The sequence below is a fragment of the Bubalus kerabau genome, chromosome X, assembly GCF_029407905.1.
Source record: "Bubalus kerabau isolate K-KA32 ecotype Philippines breed swamp buffalo chromosome X, PCC_UOA_SB_1v2, whole genome shotgun sequence".
NCBI classification, from domain to species: Eukaryota; Metazoa; Chordata; class Mammalia; order Artiodactyla; family Bovidae; genus Bubalus; species Bubalus kerabau.
This window is the reverse complement of record NC_073647.1, coordinates 52,882,409-52,902,993: the sequence shown is the minus strand read 5'-3', so window position 1 is coordinate 52,902,993 and position 20,585 is coordinate 52,882,409. Positions and strand designations below refer to the sequence as shown.

The 20,585-nt window shown below is 36.5% G+C and overlaps 1 protein-coding gene across 2 annotated transcripts in view; it reads right to left on the bottom strand.

Annotated features, from left to right (window-relative positions):
* The window catches only part of PCDH11X (protocadherin 11 X-linked), a 758,129-nt gene that overhangs the window by 246,226 nt on the left and 491,318 nt on the right, over positions 1-20,585 (bottom strand). For both annotated transcript variants that reach the window (XM_055564753.1, XM_055564752.1), the window contains exon 5: positions 20,521-20,550. In XM_055564753.1, coding sequence (XP_055420728.1) covers positions 20,521-20,550 — 30 coding nt within the window. The remainder of the gene's footprint in view (positions 1-20,520; positions 20,551-20,585) is intronic.

Below are 20,585 nucleotides of genomic sequence, written 5' to 3'. Positions count from 1 at the left end.
TTCTAGTCCTTTGGCCACTGCTGAGTTTTCCAAATTTGCTGGCATATTGAGTGCAACACTTTCACAGCATCATCTTTCAGGATTTGAAATAGCTCAACTGGAATTCCATCACCTCCACTAGCTTTGTTCATAGTGATGCTTTCTACGTCCCACTTGCCCTCATATTCCAGGATATCTGGCTCTAGATGAGTGATCACACCATTGTGATTTTCTGGGTCGTGAAGATCTTTTTTGTACAATTCTGTGTATTCTTGCCATCTCTTCTTAATACCTTCTGTTTCAGTTAGGTCCACACAATTTTTGTCCTTTATAGGGCCCATCTTTGCATGAAATATTCCCTTGGTATCTCTAATTTTCTTGAAGAGATCTCTAATCTTTCCAATTCTGTTGTTTTCCTCTATTTCTTTGCATTGATTGCTGAGGAAGGCTTTCTTATCTCTTCTTGCTATTCTTTGGAACTCTGCATCAGATGCTTATATCTTTCCTTTTCTCCTTTGCTTTTCACTTCTCTTTTCACAGCTATTTGTAAGGCCTCCCCAGACAGCCATTTTGTTTTTCTGCATTTCTTTTCCTGGGGATGGTCTTGATCCTTGTCTCCTGTACAATGTCACAAACCTCAGTCCATAGTTCATCAGGGACTCTATCTATCAGGTCTAGGCCCTTAAATCTATTTCTTACTTCCATTGTATAATCATAAGGGATTTGATCTAGGTCATACCTGAATGGTCTAGTTGTTTTCCCTACTTTCTTCAATTTAAGTCTAAATTTGGTAATAAGGAGTTCATGATCTGAGCCACAGTCAGCTCCTGGTCTTGTTTTTGCTGACTGTATAGAGCTTCTCCATCTTTGGCTGCAAAGAATATAATCAATCTGATTTCAGTGTTGACCATCTGGTGATGTCCATGTATAGAGTCTTCTCTTGTGTTGTTGGAAGATGATGTTTTCTATGACCAGTGCATTCTCTTTGCAAAACTCTATTAGTCTTTGCCCTGCTTCATTCCGTATTCCAAGGCCAAATTTGCCTGGTACTTCAGATGTTTCTTGACTCCCTAGTTTTGCATTCCAGTCCCCTATAATGAAAAGGACATCTTTTTAGGGTGTTAGTTCTAAAAGGTCTTGTAGGTCTTCATAAAACCATTTAACTTCATCTTCTTCAGCATTACTGGTTGGGGCATAGACTTGGATTACTGTGATATTGAATGGTTTGCCTTGGAAATGAACAGAGATCAATCTGTCATTTTTGAGATTGCATCCAAGTACTGCAATTCAGACTCTTTTGTTGACCATTATGGCCACTCCATTTCTTCTGAGGGATTCCTGCCTACAGTAGTAGATATAATGGTCATCTGAGTTAAATTCACCCATTCCAGTCCATTTTAGTTCGCTGGTTCCTAGAATGTCGACATTCACTCTTGCCATCTCCTTTTTGATCACTTCCAATTTGCCTTGATTCATGGACTTGACATTCCAGGTTCCTATGCAATATTGCTCTTTACAACATCGGACCTTGCTTCTATCACCAGTCACATCCACAGCTGGGTATTGTTTTTGCTTTGGCTCCATCCCTTCATTCTTTCTGGAGTTATTTCTCTACTGATCTCCAGTAGCATATTGGGCACCTACTGACCTGGGGAGTTCCTCTTTCAGTATCCTATCATTTTACCTTTTCATAATGTTCATGGGGTTCTCAAGGCAAGAATACTGAAGTGGTTTGCCATTCCCTTCTCCAGTGGACCACCTTCTGTCACACCTCCAAATGAGAGAGTTAAAGTTGAAGCTGAATAACATTGAGATCTAAATAATAATATTCTTTCTTTCCAAATTTCTAATCTCCTAAGCTACAACTCCTCAAATTTCAATAAAAGCTTAGTTTAAGAGCATATATTTTCTTTCTTTTATTATTTTGATTGTGCTGAGTCTTCCTTGTGGTGCTCAGCCTTTCTCTCATTGAATTACACAGGGCCTTTTCTCTAGTTCCAGCACTAGGGCTTCTCTTGTTGTGGAGCCTGGGCTTCTCTAGTTGTAGAGCATGAGCTCTAGAGCACATGGGCTCAGTAGTTGTGACCCGGTGGCTTCTCTAATAGTGGTGTGTGGGCCCAGGGCATGTGGGATCTTAGTTCTTCCATAAGGTATCAAAGCTACATCCCCTGCATTGGAAAGCAGATTCTTAACCACTAGACCACCAAGGAAGTCTCGAGCATTTATTTTTGTAGCAAAAGTTGCCACATATCTTAAACACAACATGGTGAAGTAATTCCAAGAAGTGACGGTAACAGAATGGATTTAGAAAGCAATGATAAGATGTTATTCCTATAACATTATAGGTTCCCTCTATTGAGAATATCCTTATCTATACTGAAAGCATATGGCAAAATAAACTTAACCAAAAGCACATAGAATATAAAAGAAAATGACATTGCTTGCTTTCTCTTGATAGTGATGATGAAAAAGATTTGCACTAAATATTAAATATGGTTAATGCTTGGTATAAAGTGTTCCATTGAGGATGAATTTCTGTTTTTTATTAAAATATCAGTAGGGATGCTGAAATAGCAATAATATTCTCTGCTAGAAAAAGTATTAATAATAGAGTGTTGTAACACCTCAAAGCACAGTGAATATATCTCTCAGAAATATTGTTATGTGCCATGCAAACAAGTTTTATGTATTCAATAGTATGTGCCAGGCAGAAAATGACACTTATTTTAAAAGGTTCTATATCTAAGAAATGTCTTTATTCCTACAATACACTGTTAAGAATACATCAAAGATTGTGGGGTGCCATTCATATTTAAACAGATTTCTTGATAACAGCCACTTGAATAATGAGTGTAGAGTGAGAGATCAAGGATTCACAGTTCACACTCTTTGGTAAAAGCAATATAATCTTGAGATTTTTTGCACATTTTGTAAATAGGTCAAGAGTACTCTACATATCATCAGTTTCCAGAGTTTATTTCATGAGCACCCAATGTTTTCTTGCCATTCAGTTCTTATGCACTTCTCTCAGTACCATTGTCTTTAATTCACCCTCAGGATTCATTTGAACTCCACCTTTAGCTGGCTACCTCCTACTCTGATCATTTTCCAGCAATCTTTCCTATTTGACAAAACTTTTGTTTATCCAGTGGTGCTACAATATAATCACAGGAAGAATGGAAACTTTATTCAATTATTTTATGTTTATAGATTTCTAATGAGTACATTTAAGTCACTCAGTCGTGTCTGACTCTCTGCGACCCCATGGACTGTCGCCTACAGGGCTCCTCTGTCCATTGGATTTTCCCGGCAAGAGTACTGGAATGGGTTGCCATTTCCTTCTCTAGTGGATCTTCCTGACCCTGGGATTGAATCCAGTTCTCCCACATTGCAGGCAGACACGTTACCATTTAATACACTATTACCTTGACTTGGGATAGTGTCATGAAGCAACACTATTTCAACACTTCATTCCATAATGAAAAATATCAGAAACTATACATATCATGGTTGTTATTTGGATCAACATAAATAAAAGGACACATTACTATCCTTACTCAATACCTAGATTTAAAATCTAGTATGCAATAACCATGGACTTCCCTGGTGGCTCAGATGATAAAGAATTCACCTGCAATGTAGGAGACCTCTGTTCGATTCCCGGGTCAGGAAGATACACTGGAGAAGGAAATGACTACCCACTCAAGTATTCTTGCCTGGAGGAGTCCAGGGACAGAGGGTCCTGGCAGGCTACGGTCCATGGAGTCACGAAGAGTTGGACACAACTGAGCAACTAACACTTTCACTTTCTTTGCCATGCTATAATCATCATGGCATCTTTTAAATACTATTAAACTGTTCTATACATCTGTGTCTCTTTTGCTGTCTCACATACAGGGTTGTCTGGGAGGGGAGTTCAGGATGGGGAACACATGTACACCCGTGGTGAATGCATGTTGATGTATGGCAAAACCAATACAATATTGTAAAGTAATAATAATAATAATAATTTTAAAAAAATCATCACATGAGAAATATTTCTCAAAAAAAAAAATACCATTAAACTTTAAGATTGAGTAAACAATCTAACTGGGATCTATTAACCAGGGACTGAATAAACCTATTGAAAACATGTGCTGCCTTTTTGGAAGGTTTTATATCATAAAAATCACACATGCATATATTTACTAGGCTTGATTAACCTCATTGACAAACATGTTATTGGTCATTGCTTGCCCTTACTGTGGTTACTGGTCCTACTTTGGCATGCAACCTATATTTTATGCCAATAAATTTAGGGCATTATTTTCATAACATTCATGAAAGGACCAATCATTCCAATTTTTTCCTCAAACTTAAGATTTTATATGGAGGCTTTGCCACAGAAACAAAATTTTCTAAATCTAAATTTAAGACAGTAAGAATTGAATAAAGTAGTTCTCAAAGTTGTCTAATATTTGAAAAATCTAGGGAGCTTAAGAGACTACCCATGCTTGAGTCCCACCCTAGAGATACTAATGTGCTTGCTTGGGATGCAAACTGGGCATTGCCAGGTTTCAAAGGTTCCTAGGTGAGTCTAACATACAGTCAGAGTTGGGAAGCACTACAAAAACTACCTCCCCACTTGAGAATCACTGTGCAGTGAACCACGTTAGCTGACACTCATAAGAAGATTGGGAGAAGCAACTGGACTAATTGAGCATTTGCTACCTACTTGCTTCACAAAACCCAACAAAAGCTAAAAACTTTACCCACTTAGAACTTTTGTTTACTAGGTTTATTACATTGGTTTCTGCTATGAAGTGTGATTTTTTTTTTTTTTCCTGTGACAGGTGGCTTCTTTCCTCAGCTGTGTAACAGGATTTCCTGTTTTGCAATAGTCACTGCAGTTTTTATGGCTAATCCAAATCATAATGTTTTCAATCAATTTAACCCCCAGACAACTTTACATAGGCATTACAGAGATAGTATCTTCTCATCAATAAAAAGGATACACAACCTGTTCTGAATTACACATACAATAATTCTCAACAATCACCTTTATTACAGAATATGAAACAGATGCCAGAGATGGTTCATTTAATGCTAGAGATTTACAGCATTGCATTCACAACTGCTTACTATGAAAAAAAAAACAAAAAAAACAGCTAAAGGTCAGTATTTGAGATTTGCTCTCCTACACATCTTGTTTTAACGAAAATAAGGAGGAAAATCTGTCAAGTTAGTAATGAGATACACTGTTTAAAGCATTATGCACTTCAAGGAGAAAACTCAATTCATTCAACAATCAATGTTTAAGGTATATTTGGATAACAGTAGCTCTCACTCATAAATAATAAAACAAGCTGTTAAAGGGTATCTGATAAATACTGTAGGCCAGGAGGGGTTAAATATAATAGGGAAGGGTATGCTACTTGAACAGAATAAAAATACAATGGTTTATGTGACTGATATAAGCTAAAAAGATACCAAAATATAGGTGCTCAAAAACATAAAAAAGAAGAAATTATATGTTAAAGAAAGGTTATGGAATTTATGGAAGCTCTTACCTCTCAATGAGTAAACCTGATAGAAAACTTAAGTACACATGAGTGGAATTTATTTTTATTCAAGAAGAATAATCTATAATAGATTATTATAATAGTTAAATAAGATTGTTAAATAAGCTAGTTAAATCAGATTGAATTTTTAGTTTACATATCTTATTTTCCTTACTACACAAAGGGGTCCTTGAGGTCAAAGATACTATCTGAACCCTTAGATATTTTCATCACAAAGCACATTCTGGCACACAGAAACCATTCCATATATGCTTGTTAAATAAATGACAAATTTTAATTAAATATTTACTATGTTTCAAGTAGTGTGATAGGCATAGACTAAGTTAAAAGACATCTTGAATTATTAATTCTTTATACCTCAACATTAGACTGTAAAATTTATCACTTTAGTGTCTCTAAAGCATAATCCTAGAAATTTCTTTTAGGGTATAAAGAAATAATTCAAGTAAATGAGGTAGACTATTTTCACAGGAATCCTCAATAGATGGGCTAGGAAATCAACTAACATGTTCATAGTTTTTTGGTAAGATAACATCTAATGATTAATTCTCAGAGGCTTCCCTTTGAGTTCCCTATGAGTTAAGTGGGATACTTGCCCACCTTAAAAATTAAATGCATGATGAGGGGCAAATATGTGAAAAATAAAAGAATACAAGGAAGTATGTCAAAGATAATGTATCTAACCTAATGATCACAAGATACAAGACTCTAAAATTTCTGTTTTTATTTATAAATGTCTCAGTGTCTGATTTAGCAACACTTGCTAACTATTTCTGTTGAAAAAATGTATGTTCAGAAGAAAACTCCTGAATCTTCCAATATAAATGTTGCTTGGCAAAAAAGAGATGACTGGCACTATTACTCCACTTATACTGCACTCTAATGGGACTTTCCTATAGCCAGATGGTAAAGAATCTGCCTGCCATTCAGGAGACCCAGGTTTGATCCCTGGGTCAGAAAGATCCCATGAAGAAGGAAATGACAACCCATTCCAGTATTCTTGCCTGAAGAAGGATCCTGGTGGGCTATAGTCTATGGAGTCTCAAAGAGTTGGACATAACTAAGAGACTAACACACATACTGCACTCTTAAATCCAGATATTTTGTCATAGAAAAAGATAAAATATTTATCGGTACTGTCATGCATTGCCAGACTTCATCTATCTTTCATGGGTCCAGTCTACTTATAACATTTGTCATTAGTGTGTGCTTGTTCTAGTCCTCAAATCATGCTGCTCTGAAGGAGATCAGCCCTGGGATTTCTTTGGAAGGAATGATGCTAAAGCTGAAACTCCAGTACTTTAGCCACTTCATGCGAAAAGTTGACTCATTGGAAAAGACTCTGATGCTGGGAGGGATTGGGGGCAGGAGGAGAAGGGGACGACAGAGGATGAGATGGCTGGATGGCATCACCGACTCGATGGACGTGAGTCTGAGTGAACTTCGGGAGTTGGTGATGGACAGGGAGGCCTGGCATGCTGCGATTCATGGGGTCGCAAAGAGTCAGACATGACTGAGAGACTGATCTGGTCTGATTTGATCTGAAGGGACATAACACATACAATAAATATTTAAAATATGATAATAATGGAGTTTTTGATGATTGAAAGACTCAATGAAAATTCTACATATCTTGTTACTATAAAGTTCACAGAATTATGGATATTAGAAAACTGAAAAATTAGCATCACTGCAAAAGAACATGGTATAACAAATGTAAACAGGACTTATATATGCAATAGAAACTGAATAAGAATCTGTCCTCTACTGGTGGCAAAAAAGCAATAGATCATGGAGTAACTAAGCCTCAGCTCAGTCATGGAGAAAAACATACGATTGAATGAAATAAACATGATTTATCTAGTATTTCAAAAGAAAGTAGTCAGCAGATATCTCTATAGCAATGATACTGGCAAAGTTTATTAGAAAACAATATCCAATAAGTTGCCTAAGAAAGCTTCCTCTCCTAACTGCTTTCAGAAATCAAAATATACGACATAAGAAAGTGATATGCCTAAAGTGCAGGCAATATTGTAAATCAACTATACTTCAATTAAAACAATAAAAAAATAGGAAAGTAAACTTTAAAAAAAAAAACACCAAAACTTTAAATGCATGAATTATATCTCCAATAAAGCTGTACACCAAAAAAAAGATGAAAGCAAAATAAATCTTTTTATAAACTAAAACAAGGGGAATTTTCCTTTTCAAAGGTGTTTCTGATATGAAAATCTAAATTTAGAATAGAATTGTAATTGTTTCAATTGTTTGGTTGAGATCAAAGGCATAAATCCCAATCTGAACAGTATAGTTTAGAGTATCAGTTTCAATGTACCAGTGGTTGAGTTATTCATAGACAGTACCAGAAAAGGCATCTAAATTATGTACTGACTCAGATGGCACTGACTGAAGAGAAACAAGGACTTTCAACAGTCACTAGAAAAAAAGGGATGGAAAACTGCTCAGTCTGTGAAAATGGAACAGTACATACAGGATAGGGTGAATTTGCAACTACATCTAACAGTATTGTAAAGCTAAAGACCTGGGAATAGTGCATTCAATACACATAAGAGTGCTATTCAAATACACCTTGAAATTGCTTTCTCCTTTTCTACTTCTTTGAATAAAATATATTTCAAAACCTTTTAAAACCCTGACTTATTTTACTTAAGATGTCACTGTCTATTGTTTCCCATACATTCAGAATAGGGCATACAGTTGAAATGAATATGTATGATTTTATTTCAGATTGTCCTCAGTAAGATGCCATACATAGAGTGAAAACATCTGTTTCTCAGAGATATAATGGGTGAATTTTGATACTGCAAGATGAGACAATAGGTAGGCAAAAGACTTAGAACATTTTCAGTAGAGGCTTAGAGATTTTCACTAAGGGACAAGGAAGAGGACACAGTACAGGCACCCCCCACCCCATCCACTTTTTTGGCATAAGAGGAAAGAAAAATAACATTTTTTAAAAAATAGCCTAACTTTGACAGTTCAGTCAATTGGGACCTTAAAGAAAAATACTTGAAAAAAAAAAATTCAGTGCATCAGAGTTTTAAAAAGAAAACTCTTCTCAGCATTGATTTTCCTAGGATACTTCTACACACACCAAAGAACAGGTTACAAGTGCCTGAATTAGGGCTAAGGAGTAGCTCACTATTTGTGATATCAATTTCCTTATATTTTACATGAACTCAGAGGACCCTAAAAAGAAGATTTATAAATCCCTATATAATCAAGCATTTGCTACTACATTAGTTGAATACTCCACATTTTATTTTGGAAAAGTATAAGTCAGTTTCATTTGGATTAAGTCAGTTTGGTTAAGCTTATCAAAATTTGGAAATTTAAAATAAGACAAATACAGCAAATATTTATAAAAAGTAAACATGATAGGATAGTGTGCTAGTGATAGGTTCAGGGCAGGCCATCCCAAGATATACTGCTTCAGCATATTAATCATTTTGAATTAAAGTAACAAGAAACAGCAAGTACAAGGACACTCTGACCTTTCTTTGTTCCTCTAACAACAGGAAATGAATCTCCGATGTGAAAGATATCTTTCCTGTTCAAGGAGAGACATAGAGATTCTCATCACCAGATTCAGAGAAGTCGGGGCTGAAAGGTTGCACAGAAAAACCTTGTTACCTTACTTCTTTACTAAGTTTAGTACCCCAAACCCAAATCCCTACGTATTGTTAATTCTTCACAAATTTATTGTTTCTTTATCTGAAAGGTATAAAAGCTGCCTGCTTTGGTTACTTCTTTGAACATTATTAGCTCCCATACATATGAAATTAAATTTTGTTTTCTCCTGTTAATCTGTCTTATATCAATTTAATTATTAGACCAGTGAAAGAATCTAATAAGGAAAAGTTTTCATTTTCTACACTAGGAATTGAAAGGATATAGAACAAATATGTACTTTATTAACATGAACTCACAATCCAGTTGTAAACACTATGTTTATGTGTAGAAATGGATGGACTGATCACAGATGGCTTTATGGAAGAAAGGTTTCCAGAAATAATGAGAGAGGGACAGTTTTTAAAATGTCAAATGTAACAGAAATTCTGGAGATATTAAGCAGAAAATCTTGGGCAAATGATGAAAGGGTTATATTTCAACTGTAAGGAAAGATAATAGATTATAGCAAGAAATGTGTGGTGGGAAAATGCAGTTAATAGAGATGATTCCCTCAATTTAGTAGTGAATTGCAGCAATGGCTAAAGAGTATTTAATCTACTTGGAGGGGTAATTATTTCATTTTTATTTTCCTTGACAAATGACATTTATGTATATTTAAAGGAAAAATGGAAGTGCAGTGTAGAAAGAGACTAAAGAGCTAGATACTTCAACAATTAAAAGGGAACAAATGAGATACTAGAAAGAAAATCAGAGATATATTGGGGTTACAAAGATGGTTTCCGTCTTAGGACAGTAGGACCTAAAGTAATTCAGGGTTGAAAGTTGTAAAAGTAATTTGAAGATAGTTGAAACGGTTTGGGACAGTCATTCAAGACCTAGGACATAAAGTTAATGAAAAGGAGCATAGAAAGACTTCTCACCAATACCTAGAGCCGCAGGGGAAGTTTAATACTATGAATGTGTAGTAAGTACAATTTTGTGATTTTTTTCTCCTTTTTCCAAAGAGTATTCAGTGACCTATGGAGAATATGATCTGTGATGGAACTACAGTTGGAAATTGGCACCATAAACAGAGTGAGAATCCAAGAATGAAAAGTCAAGAATGGCAATGATAAGATGGGGAAAGAAATATAACCAGGAAGAAATCTCATAAATTGGGATATGAGCAATTAGAAGACCTAAGAAGGAAAAGTTCAAGTTAACCAGATAGGATAATACAATGCAGATAATCAAGTTATGGTAATAAAAAGAGAGACACTTCAAAATCATGGAGTCCTTGTAATCACTGTTTATTAGGGCTATAGGATCAACCAACCCAGCAATAAAAATAAATAAAATAAAAAACAGATCATGTAAGACAAAATAGATATGTATTTATGGTGATAACTACATTAACAGCTTTAACATTGAATATCAGGTACAAGCAGAAGTCTTGAATAAGCACAGAAGTATAATCCAAAGATCAAACCAGAGATGTCCTTCAAATTATCTGTCACTTTTTTGCTACTAAATTTTCATTCACTACCCATTGAGTTAAATAATCGATTCCAAAGCAAAATAAGAAGCTGTTAAGACACTACCAAGGGACTCAAAGTATACCTGCAGTACAATGTCCCTGGAAGATCCTATCTATGGAACATATGTAAGAAAAAAGTTAATTGGTTTGCTTGTAGGTGGTAATGCTAAATTAGAGCACTTAGTGTGATTTAACTTTCTCATATCATTATTAGCATTCAATTGAATGCTTTATAAGGAAAACTGATTAGTATAGAAGAAATAGCATTCACAATTGCTGCAGATTTAGCTTCATGCATTTGCTAGCTTATCATGCTGTAAAAAGTATTATAAAAATAAACTTTCATTAAAGCCAAGGCCTGTGGAAACAGCTCTTCAGTAACATACCCTTAAAATTAGTTTTATTTAGAGATAACCTTTAAAAAAATCTAAATATGCTCTGCTGTATTCAAATTCCTAAATTGTACAGTTAGAATAATTTATGATGAATCAACTTCCCAATATTCCTGGATTATTGAATAAGATAAGGGAAGAAGTACCTTGGAGACACCAGTAAAATGGTTAATATATATATATATATATATATATATATATATATATATATTCCTTCACATTCTCATTGCCTTCCTCTTCTTCATGTAGCCTTGGAGCAAATGGTTACACAAACGCCAGAGGTCTGGAAGAGGAGAGGCCAATGACAGACAATGGCTTTTGTTTGCTTTTTGACTATAGGTACTCTTTCTGATACCCGCTAGCCTAGTCTGAAAGAAGCCACTTTGTAAATTCACCTCAGGCAAATATAAAGAAATAAAAAATATACTTCTTTGATGGTCTCATTCAGTTCTGTTTCTGCCATTTTCAGTTTAGCACTTTTGTGAACATACGCTTTAAAAAGCATGGCCAATTGTGCAAACCCTAAGAGCAATTCTTGGTGGCTCCGAGGTTAAAGCGTCTGCCTCCAATGCAGGAGACCTGGGTTCAATCCCTGGGTCGGGAACATCCCCTGGAGAAGGAAATGGTAACCCACTCCAGTATTCTTGCCTGGAGAATTCCATGGATGGATAAGCCTGGTAGGCTACAGTCCATGGGGTCGCAAAGGGTCGGACACGACTGAGCGACTTCACTTAAGGGCAATTCAGACTCATGTTTAGCTAAAGGGGGAGGCATCTTGAAAAAAAAAAAAGTCTAAGTGGAAATTTTTAGGTTAGTACTAAGGGAACCAGTTTGTGTTTGAGCAAGAAACGTTACTTTGTTTTAATATTAACCAGGTTCAAGCAATTGCACTTTTCCCAAGTTGAAAATAAACATTGCTAAGGGACTCTGTTGGAGAAGACTCTTGAGAGTCCATTGGACTGCAAGGAGATCCAACCAGTCCATTCTAAAGGAGATCAGTCCTGGGTTTTCTTTGGAAGGACTGATGCTGAAGCCGAAACTCCAATACTTTGGCCAACTTATGTGAAGAGTTGACTCATTGGGAAAGTCTCTGATGCTGGGAGGGATTGGGGGCAGGAGGAGAAGGGGACGAAGGAGGATGAGATGGCTGGATGGCATCACCGACTCAATGGACAAGAGTTTGGGTGAACTCCGGGAGTGGGTGATGGACAGGGAGGCCTGGAGTGCTGCAATGTATGGGGTCACAAAGAGTCGGACATAACTGAGCAACTGAACTGAACTGAACTGAACTGAAGGGACTCTCAAGAGTCTTCTCCAACACCACAGTTCAAACACATCAATTCTTTGGCACCCAGCATTCTTCACAGTCCAACTCTCACATCCATACATGACCACAGGAAAAACCATAGCCTTGACTAGACGGACCTTTGTTGGCAAAGTAATGTCTCTGCTTTTTAGTATGCTGTCTCGGTTGGTCATAACTTTCCTTCTAAGGAGTAAACGTCTTTTAATTTCATGGCTGCAGTCACCATCTGCAGTGATTTTGGAGCCCCCAAAAGATAAACTCTTACACTGTTTCCACTGATTCCCCATCTATTTGCCATGAAGTGATGGGACCGGATGCCATGATCTTCATTTTCTAAATGTTGAGCTTTAAGCCAACTTTTTCACTCTCCACTTTCACTTTCATCAAGAGGCTTTTTAGTTCCTCTTCACTGTCGGCCTTAAGGGTGGTGTCATCTGCACATCTGAGGTTATTGATATTTCTCCCAGCAATCTTGATTTCAGCTTGTGCTTCCTCCAGCCCAGCATTTCTTATGATGTACTCTGCATATAAGTCAAATAAGCAGGGTGACAATATACAGTCTTGATGTATTCCTTCTCCTATTTGGAATCAGTCTGTTGTTCCATGTCCAGTTCTAACTGTTGCTTCCTGACCTGCATATAGGTTTCTCAAGAGGCAGGTCAGGTGGTCTTGTATTCCCATCTCTTTCAGAATTTTCCACAGTTTGTTGTGATACACACAGTCAAAGGCTCTGGCATAGTCAATAAAGCAGAAATAGATGTTTTTCTGGAATTCTCTTGCTCTTTTGATGATCCAGTGGATGTTGGCAACTTGATGTCTGGTTCCTCTGCCTTTCCTAAAACCAGTTTGAACATCTGGAAGTTCATGGTTCATGTATTGCTGAAGCCTGCCTTGGAGAATTTTGAGCATTACTTTACTAGCGTGTGGAATGAGTGCAATTGTGTGGTAGTTGGAGCATTCTTTGGCATTGCCTTTCTTTTGGATTGGAATGAGAACTGACCTTTTCCAATCCTGTGGCCACTGATGAGTTTTCCAAATTTGCTGGCATATTGAGTGAAGCACTTTCACAGCATCATCTTTCAGGATTTGAAAGAGCTCAACTGGAATTCCATCACCTCCACTAGCTTTGTTCATAGTGATGCTTTCTAAGGCCCACTTGACATCACTTTCCAGGATGTCTGGCTCTAGCTGAGCGATCACACCATCGTGATTTTCTTGGTCATGTAGATCTTTTTTGTACAGTTCTTCTGTGTATTCTTGCCACCTCTTCTTGAGATCCACCAGTCCATTCTAAAGGAGATCAGTCCTGGGTGTTCTTTGGAAGGAATATGCTAAAGCTGAAACTCCAATATTTTGGCCACTTCATGCGAAGACTTGACTCATTGGAAAAGACTCTGATGCTGCGAGAAATTGGGGGCAGGAAGAGAAGGAGATGACAGAGGATGAAATGGCTGGATGGCATCACCAACTCGATGGACGTGAGTTTGAGTAAACTCTGGGAGTTGGTAATGGACAAGGAGCCCTCCGTGCTGTGATTCATGGGGTCACAAAGAGTTGGACATGACTGAGCCACTGAACTGAACAGTAATTTATTCAATCACAGGTGGTTATGTGTTGAAATGTGGTTTCCCCTTAGTTAACTCAGCCCTCCCATACTAAAGAATTATGGCACTATGGAGTATGGCATTTGTTTTGTTTTTCTCTTTGAATGTCACTAGCTTCTCTATGAAATGTAATCTTAAATAAATAAATAAATAAAAAGGAGGTAGAAAAGCTTGTCTATCTCTGTACTTTAAACCTCTGATTTGGAATCTAAAACTAGTCTGGTGAGGCCTCTGAAGTAATTTAAATATAAATAGCTGGGGCAGTCATTGAGCAACTCTAGGTTCTTTGATGTTACAGTCTCTAGATCCTTTGATGTTTGAGACTCTAGGACAAAGCATTCATTTAGATACTTCTTTCTTGGCTAATATGGGCCCCCCCCTTTTTTTTTTTATTTTAAACAAATGCAGGAACCTTTTATTTTTCACTTTGAATTAAACTGAAAATAAAAGTCATATTTTATAATCTAAATTTAAAAGCCTCCATAGGTGAAGTTCAAGATTTCAAGAGATTATTGAACTTTTTATGGAAACATTTCCAATAAATCCAAAGTTAATGAATATTATGACACCATATATTTAATGTTTATAGCTTCCTGAATTTAATATCCAACATCAAATGTATATATAAATGCAATGAACCAAAAATAAAGGGCATCAGAGGACAGACTTAATCTCCATAGTATATGTTAATCATATTACATCAATTTAGGTATGGAGTGAAAGGGCTTGATAAGGAGTCTGTAGCATCAGAGTTTTCAGAGGTAAAATTTTTAAAAAATATTATTCTTCCAGAAGCATCTTAAAACATTAAACATACTCAGGGTACTAAAACACACACACACACACATAAAAAACAGTTTTGATATGAAAGAAGTATTTGTTTTATGATTTCAAGTCTTTCTTTTTTTCTTTTTTAAAAGGTATTCTGGAAAAATTGTCTGGATTCAAACCATATCTCTTCTACTTGTGAGCTCTATACTCTGGCAATGAAAGGTTGTTGTTGACTCACGCGAATACACCGGGATTCTTGGCCCTCGGAGGAGAAGAATTCAATCCGGGGCCAGAGACGAGGCTTGATCGCTCAGAGCTTTTGTGTAATAAAGTTTTATTAAAGTATAAAGGAGATAGAGAAAGCTTCTGACATAGGCATCAGAAGAGGGCAGAAAGAGTACCCACTTGCTAGTGTTAACAATGAAGTTATATAATCCAAAGAATGTCTGGAGGTTGTAAAGACCTAATCAGACCTATTCCCATAATTTACATTTTAAGATAACACTGTCCTCAGGCAAGATACATCCTTGTAAAGACCAGGTCTACTCCCATAATTTACATTTTAAGATAACAGAAAGTTGAATCCAAAGACTGTCCTTAGGCAGGATACATTATTGTTATATAATCCTAAGGAATGTGGAGAAAGAAAAAAAGTTTGTCCTTTCTTCCTCCTTGAGAATTCCAGACCCCTCTCTCCTTGGGGACCCCTAGACTCCCTATCAACCTGCCTAGGAACTCACTCTCTCAGCAAGTCACTTAGGGTTTCTGTACCATGATTTATTCATCTGTAAAGAGTTTATAGGATTCTTGTTAGGACTAAATTTGTAGTAGGTATAGAGATACAGATGTGGGTATAGAAGAATAGATATATACATATATGCCCTTATATGTATGCACACATACACACACATAGTGCTTTGAACAGAGTAAGCACAGTATTAGTGAGTTAATTTTACTATGCTTATTTTGGTATAGAAATGTGCTGGGGAAAATGAACAATTGCTCACAGCTTTCCCTTTCTTATCCTCTGCTTTTGAGGCAGGAGAGAAGTAGGCAGGGCACAACCATGAAAAGAATGACACAACTGTTGAGAAAAACAGGATGCCACAAAAACTGGATAGAACCTACTAGGTCCAAGATGGCAGAATATTTCACTTCCAGGGGACCTCGAGCCTCATTGTATGCTCATTGTAATGCATTAGCATATGCTAAGTGACATACCCACTTGCACCATGATAGCTTGGAGGCCAACAGTGAAAGACCCAAAAGTTGGTGGTGTCCCAATTCTTGGAAGTCTCTGCCCTTTCCCAGAAATAATTGGAATAATCCACTTGTTAGCCTATGAAATTACCTAGCCCATAAAAACTAGCAACCTGTATTCCCCAGGACCCTCTCACATTCTGAGATGGAACAAATTCTGCCTATGGAGTGTGTGTCTGCCTGAATAAATAGGCTTCTATTCTACTTGGACTCTCTCCTAGATCCTTGACTGTGCAAAGTCAAAGACCTTCCCTTGGGGGCCCATCCCAGGGACTTGCCTGAGACCTGGGATATGACCATTCTCTTGCTACCTCCTTCTCTTACAAGACTTTGTCTTGACTAAACTTTGGTCAAGCATCTCTCTTTCTTCTGGGTTCCAGAGCTCTGCTTGCTCACAAGCAATGAGCAAGCACTAAAACTGTGGAACACGTCCCCTTTATAAGGGTCTCCTGGGAATCAGCTGACCAAAGCAAGACACTTTTTCTGGTGGGTCCCACTGGTCACTTATCATGCTTGTCCAGTTTCTTCTTTAAAAATTCTGTTTATTTCTGCTTACCCTTTTTAACTTAAAAAAAAAAATAAAGTTTTTTTTTTTAATAAAAAAACAAGTTTTTGTTGTTGTTGTTGGATTTTAAGAACCTGCAGTTTTCTGAGATCAGACCCTTCTCTCTGTTATGAATAAAATCTCTCCCTAAGCCCAGATTTGCTTTGATTTGACCAAAAAAAAAAAAAAATCCTTCACTAAAACCATTTCCATTGCTCCTTATATTGAGATTATATTAATGTTTTAATATTCACAATTAAAATGTTTTAAGTTAAAATTTCAGGAGCCAGGTATCTTATGAATTTGCCCCAGACATTGTATACAAAGACCTAATTTTTAAAAAATAAAAAATACTTTTCTATTTCTAGAATAACTACACCTGATAAAATTTGCCATTCTGTTCTTCAAAATTCCAACTTATGACTGAGCAAGCAGTTCCATTTCTAAATTTATCAGATGATTGAGAATGTTGCAACACCTAAAGTCTTTAGAGCTTCTCTCTTTTACTTTATACAGCTAGTAACATTTCATTAACCTTGCTTCCCTCCTTTTAATTGTAGAACTCTTCTATGACCTTTTGACTTCTGGGAGGAGTTAATTTTCAAAAAGTTATCATTCCAAGGTCATAGTGATAAGATAATTCAGAAAGGCATTTGGAAATTCAGAAAGTGAAAATTTTCTAATGCTGATATTTTAGTTTATTTTAGTTTAGTCTCAAACACTAATGAAAATACATTTTGACATTCTACTCAGGCACCATTTTCTGGTAATTCTCACACTTTATAAAGCCATCTAGGGCTAACAGAGTACCTTGAGCATAGACTAGACCATCCTTTGGTAAGTTCTTTTTCAAAAACAAAATCTAGTCTCCCACACTATAGGAGGATATTACCAAAAAAAAAAAAAAAAACTTACAAAAAAAATCACATTTAACTTAGGATATGGTTACGGCAATGTTTTGGTTCCTAATATGAACAGCATTTAAGGCTTATTGATTTTAATTTCCAAAATATCTTCCATCAGAAGCTTAAGGGAAACCTATTTCGTTCAACCTCAAAACATGGTGAAGAAACTGAGGCATAAATTCTAAGAAATAAATGTCAGTGAATTATTTGTAGTGGTGGTGCAGTCTAATAAATAAGGTAATTAAAATTTAACAGTATGTGTGACCTAGTTTATTTTTTTTTATTTAAATTTATTTACTTTAATTAGAGCCAATTATACAAAGTGCAGTAAGCCAGAAAGAAAAACACCAATACAGTTTACTAATGCATATATATGGAATTTAGAAAGATGGTAATGTAACCCTGTATGTGAGACAGCAAAAGAGACACAGATGTATAGAACAGTCTTTTGGACTCTGTCGCGGGGGGGATGATTTGGGAGGGGGGTTCAGGATTAGTTTATTTTTTTAATAGTAAAAAAACTTCAAATTTTTCTAGAAAGCTCGACTGTTTATATATACATGAGCAGAACTTAAAATTTTCACATTGAAGGAGTCAAAAATATACAACATGTAAAGTCTCTTAAAAAAAAAAATGCTGTTGGGAAAACTAGACAGCTCCGGGTAAAAGAATCAAACTGGACTACTTTTTCACACCATATGGAAAAATAAACTCAAAATGGATTAAAGACTTAAATGTAAGACCTGAAACCATAAAACTCCTAGAAGAGAACATTGGCAGCATGCTGTTAACAATATTGGGGGGGGGGTCTATTTCTCAGGGAAGGGAAACAGATGTGATATGAGAAGATGTTCAACATCACTAATTTTCAGGGAACTTCAAATCACACCTGCCAGAATGACTATCATTAACAGAAAACAAATAACAAATGTTGGTGAAGATGTATGGAAAAGGGAACCCTTTTGTGTACTGTTGGTGGGAATGTAATCAGTATAGATAACTGTGGAAAACATTATGAAGTTTGCTCAAAAAAAAAAATAAAATAAAAATAGAACTTCCATATGATACAGCTCAAAAACACTAAATCAGAAGGATATATTATACACTCCAATTCTCATTGCAGCATTATTCACAATAACCAAGATATGAAAGACACCTAAGTATCCATCAGTAGATGAATGGATGAAGAAAATGTGGTATGTATGTACATCATGAGAAACGCTGGACTGGAAGAAACACAAGCTGGAATCAAGATTGCCAGGAGAAATATCAATAACCTCAGATATGCAGATGACACCACCCTTATGGCAGAAGTGAAGAGGAACTAAAAAGCCTCTTGATGAAAGTGAAAGTGGAGAGTGAAAAAGTTGGCTTAAAGCTCAACATTCAGAAAACGAAGATCATGGCATCCGGTCCCACCACTTCATGGGAAATAGATGGGGAAACAGTGGAAACAGTGACAGACTTTATATTTCTGGGCTCCAAAATCAGTGCAGATGGTGACTGCAGCCATGAAATTGAAAGACGCTTACTCCTTGGAAGGAAAGTTATGGCCAACCTAGATAGCATATTGAAAAGCAGAGACATTACTTTGCCAACAAAGGTTCGTCTAGTCAAGGCTATGGTTTTTCCTGTGGTCATGTATGGATGTGAGAGTTGGACTGTGAAGAAGGCTGAGCACCAAAGAATTGATGCTTTTGAACTGTGGTGTTGGAGAAGACTCTTGAGAGTCCCTTGGACTGCAAGGAGATCCAACCAGTCCATTCTGAAGGAGATCAGCCCTGGGATTTCTTTGGAAGGAATGATGCTGAAGCTGAAACTCCAGTACTTTGGCCACCTCATCCAAAGAGCTGACTCATTGGAAAAGACTCTGATGCTGGGAGGGATTGGGGGCGGGAGGAGAAGGGGACGGCAGAGAATAAGATGGCTGGATGGCATCACTGACTCGATGGACATGAGTCTGAGTGAACTCCGGGAGTTGGTGATGGACAGGGAGGCCTGGCATGCAGCGATTCATGAGGTCGCAAAAAGTCGGACATGACTGAGCGACTGATCTGATCTGATCTGATGTATATATGTAATAGATCATTATTCAACCATTAAAAATCATGTCATTTGTGACAACATGGATGAATCTAGAAAGTATTTTGCTAAGTTAAATAAATCAGTCAAAGACAACAACTGTAGGTTCTCATATCCAGAATCTAAAAACCAAAAGAAAACAAAAACAGACTCATAGCTACAGAGAACAAAAAAGTGGTTGACAGAGGGGAGGTCGGTGAATGAAAAAGGTAAAGAGGATCAAGAGATAGAAACCTTCAGTTTTAAAACAGGTAAATCATGTGGATGCAATATACAGCATAAAAGATATGGTTAATAATATTGTGATAACTTATATGGTTGTATATGGTTACTGGAGTTATCATGGTGTTGATCATTTCATAATGTATCAAAATGTCAAATCACAATATAATATATCTGAAAGAAACATAATATTGTACATCAACTACATTTCAATTAGAAAAAAAAAATTCACATTGAAATATGACATTTTAAAGCCCAATTTCTCAGAGAACATCAAACTACTGATTGACCATGTTTATAGTATTTTTCTCTGTGACCTTATCCAAGATCATCATGCTTCATATTTGCTAACTTTTGCTGTCACTGTTAATTGTGAGCTGACACCAAAATGGTCCCTTCTATTGCTAAAATTTATCATAAAATAACTGTATTACCAGAGCATTCACAAAGTGATGCTGTCATCGGGATGATGTTTTGCCACATTGGGAAAAGAAAGTGTTGCTGAAAAATAAAATAAGCCTTGAAAATTGCCTCCAGGACTGTGTAAATAATACAAAATGCAGAGACAGTTCAGCTTGAAGCTCTTTTAAGGCAGAACTACAACATATGTCATCTTAAATACTTACAGTTTTAACTGCACTTAGTAGCTACTGTAGCTTCAGAAATTTAAGAAAAGATAGTGCAACAAATTTTGAGTCAATTTTCTTTGAAATTAGCATCTTACCTTTATTGTCCTTTTCCCCTCAGATTTCCGCTGATTTAGGATAAAATGTAGGAAAAGGAAGCAAA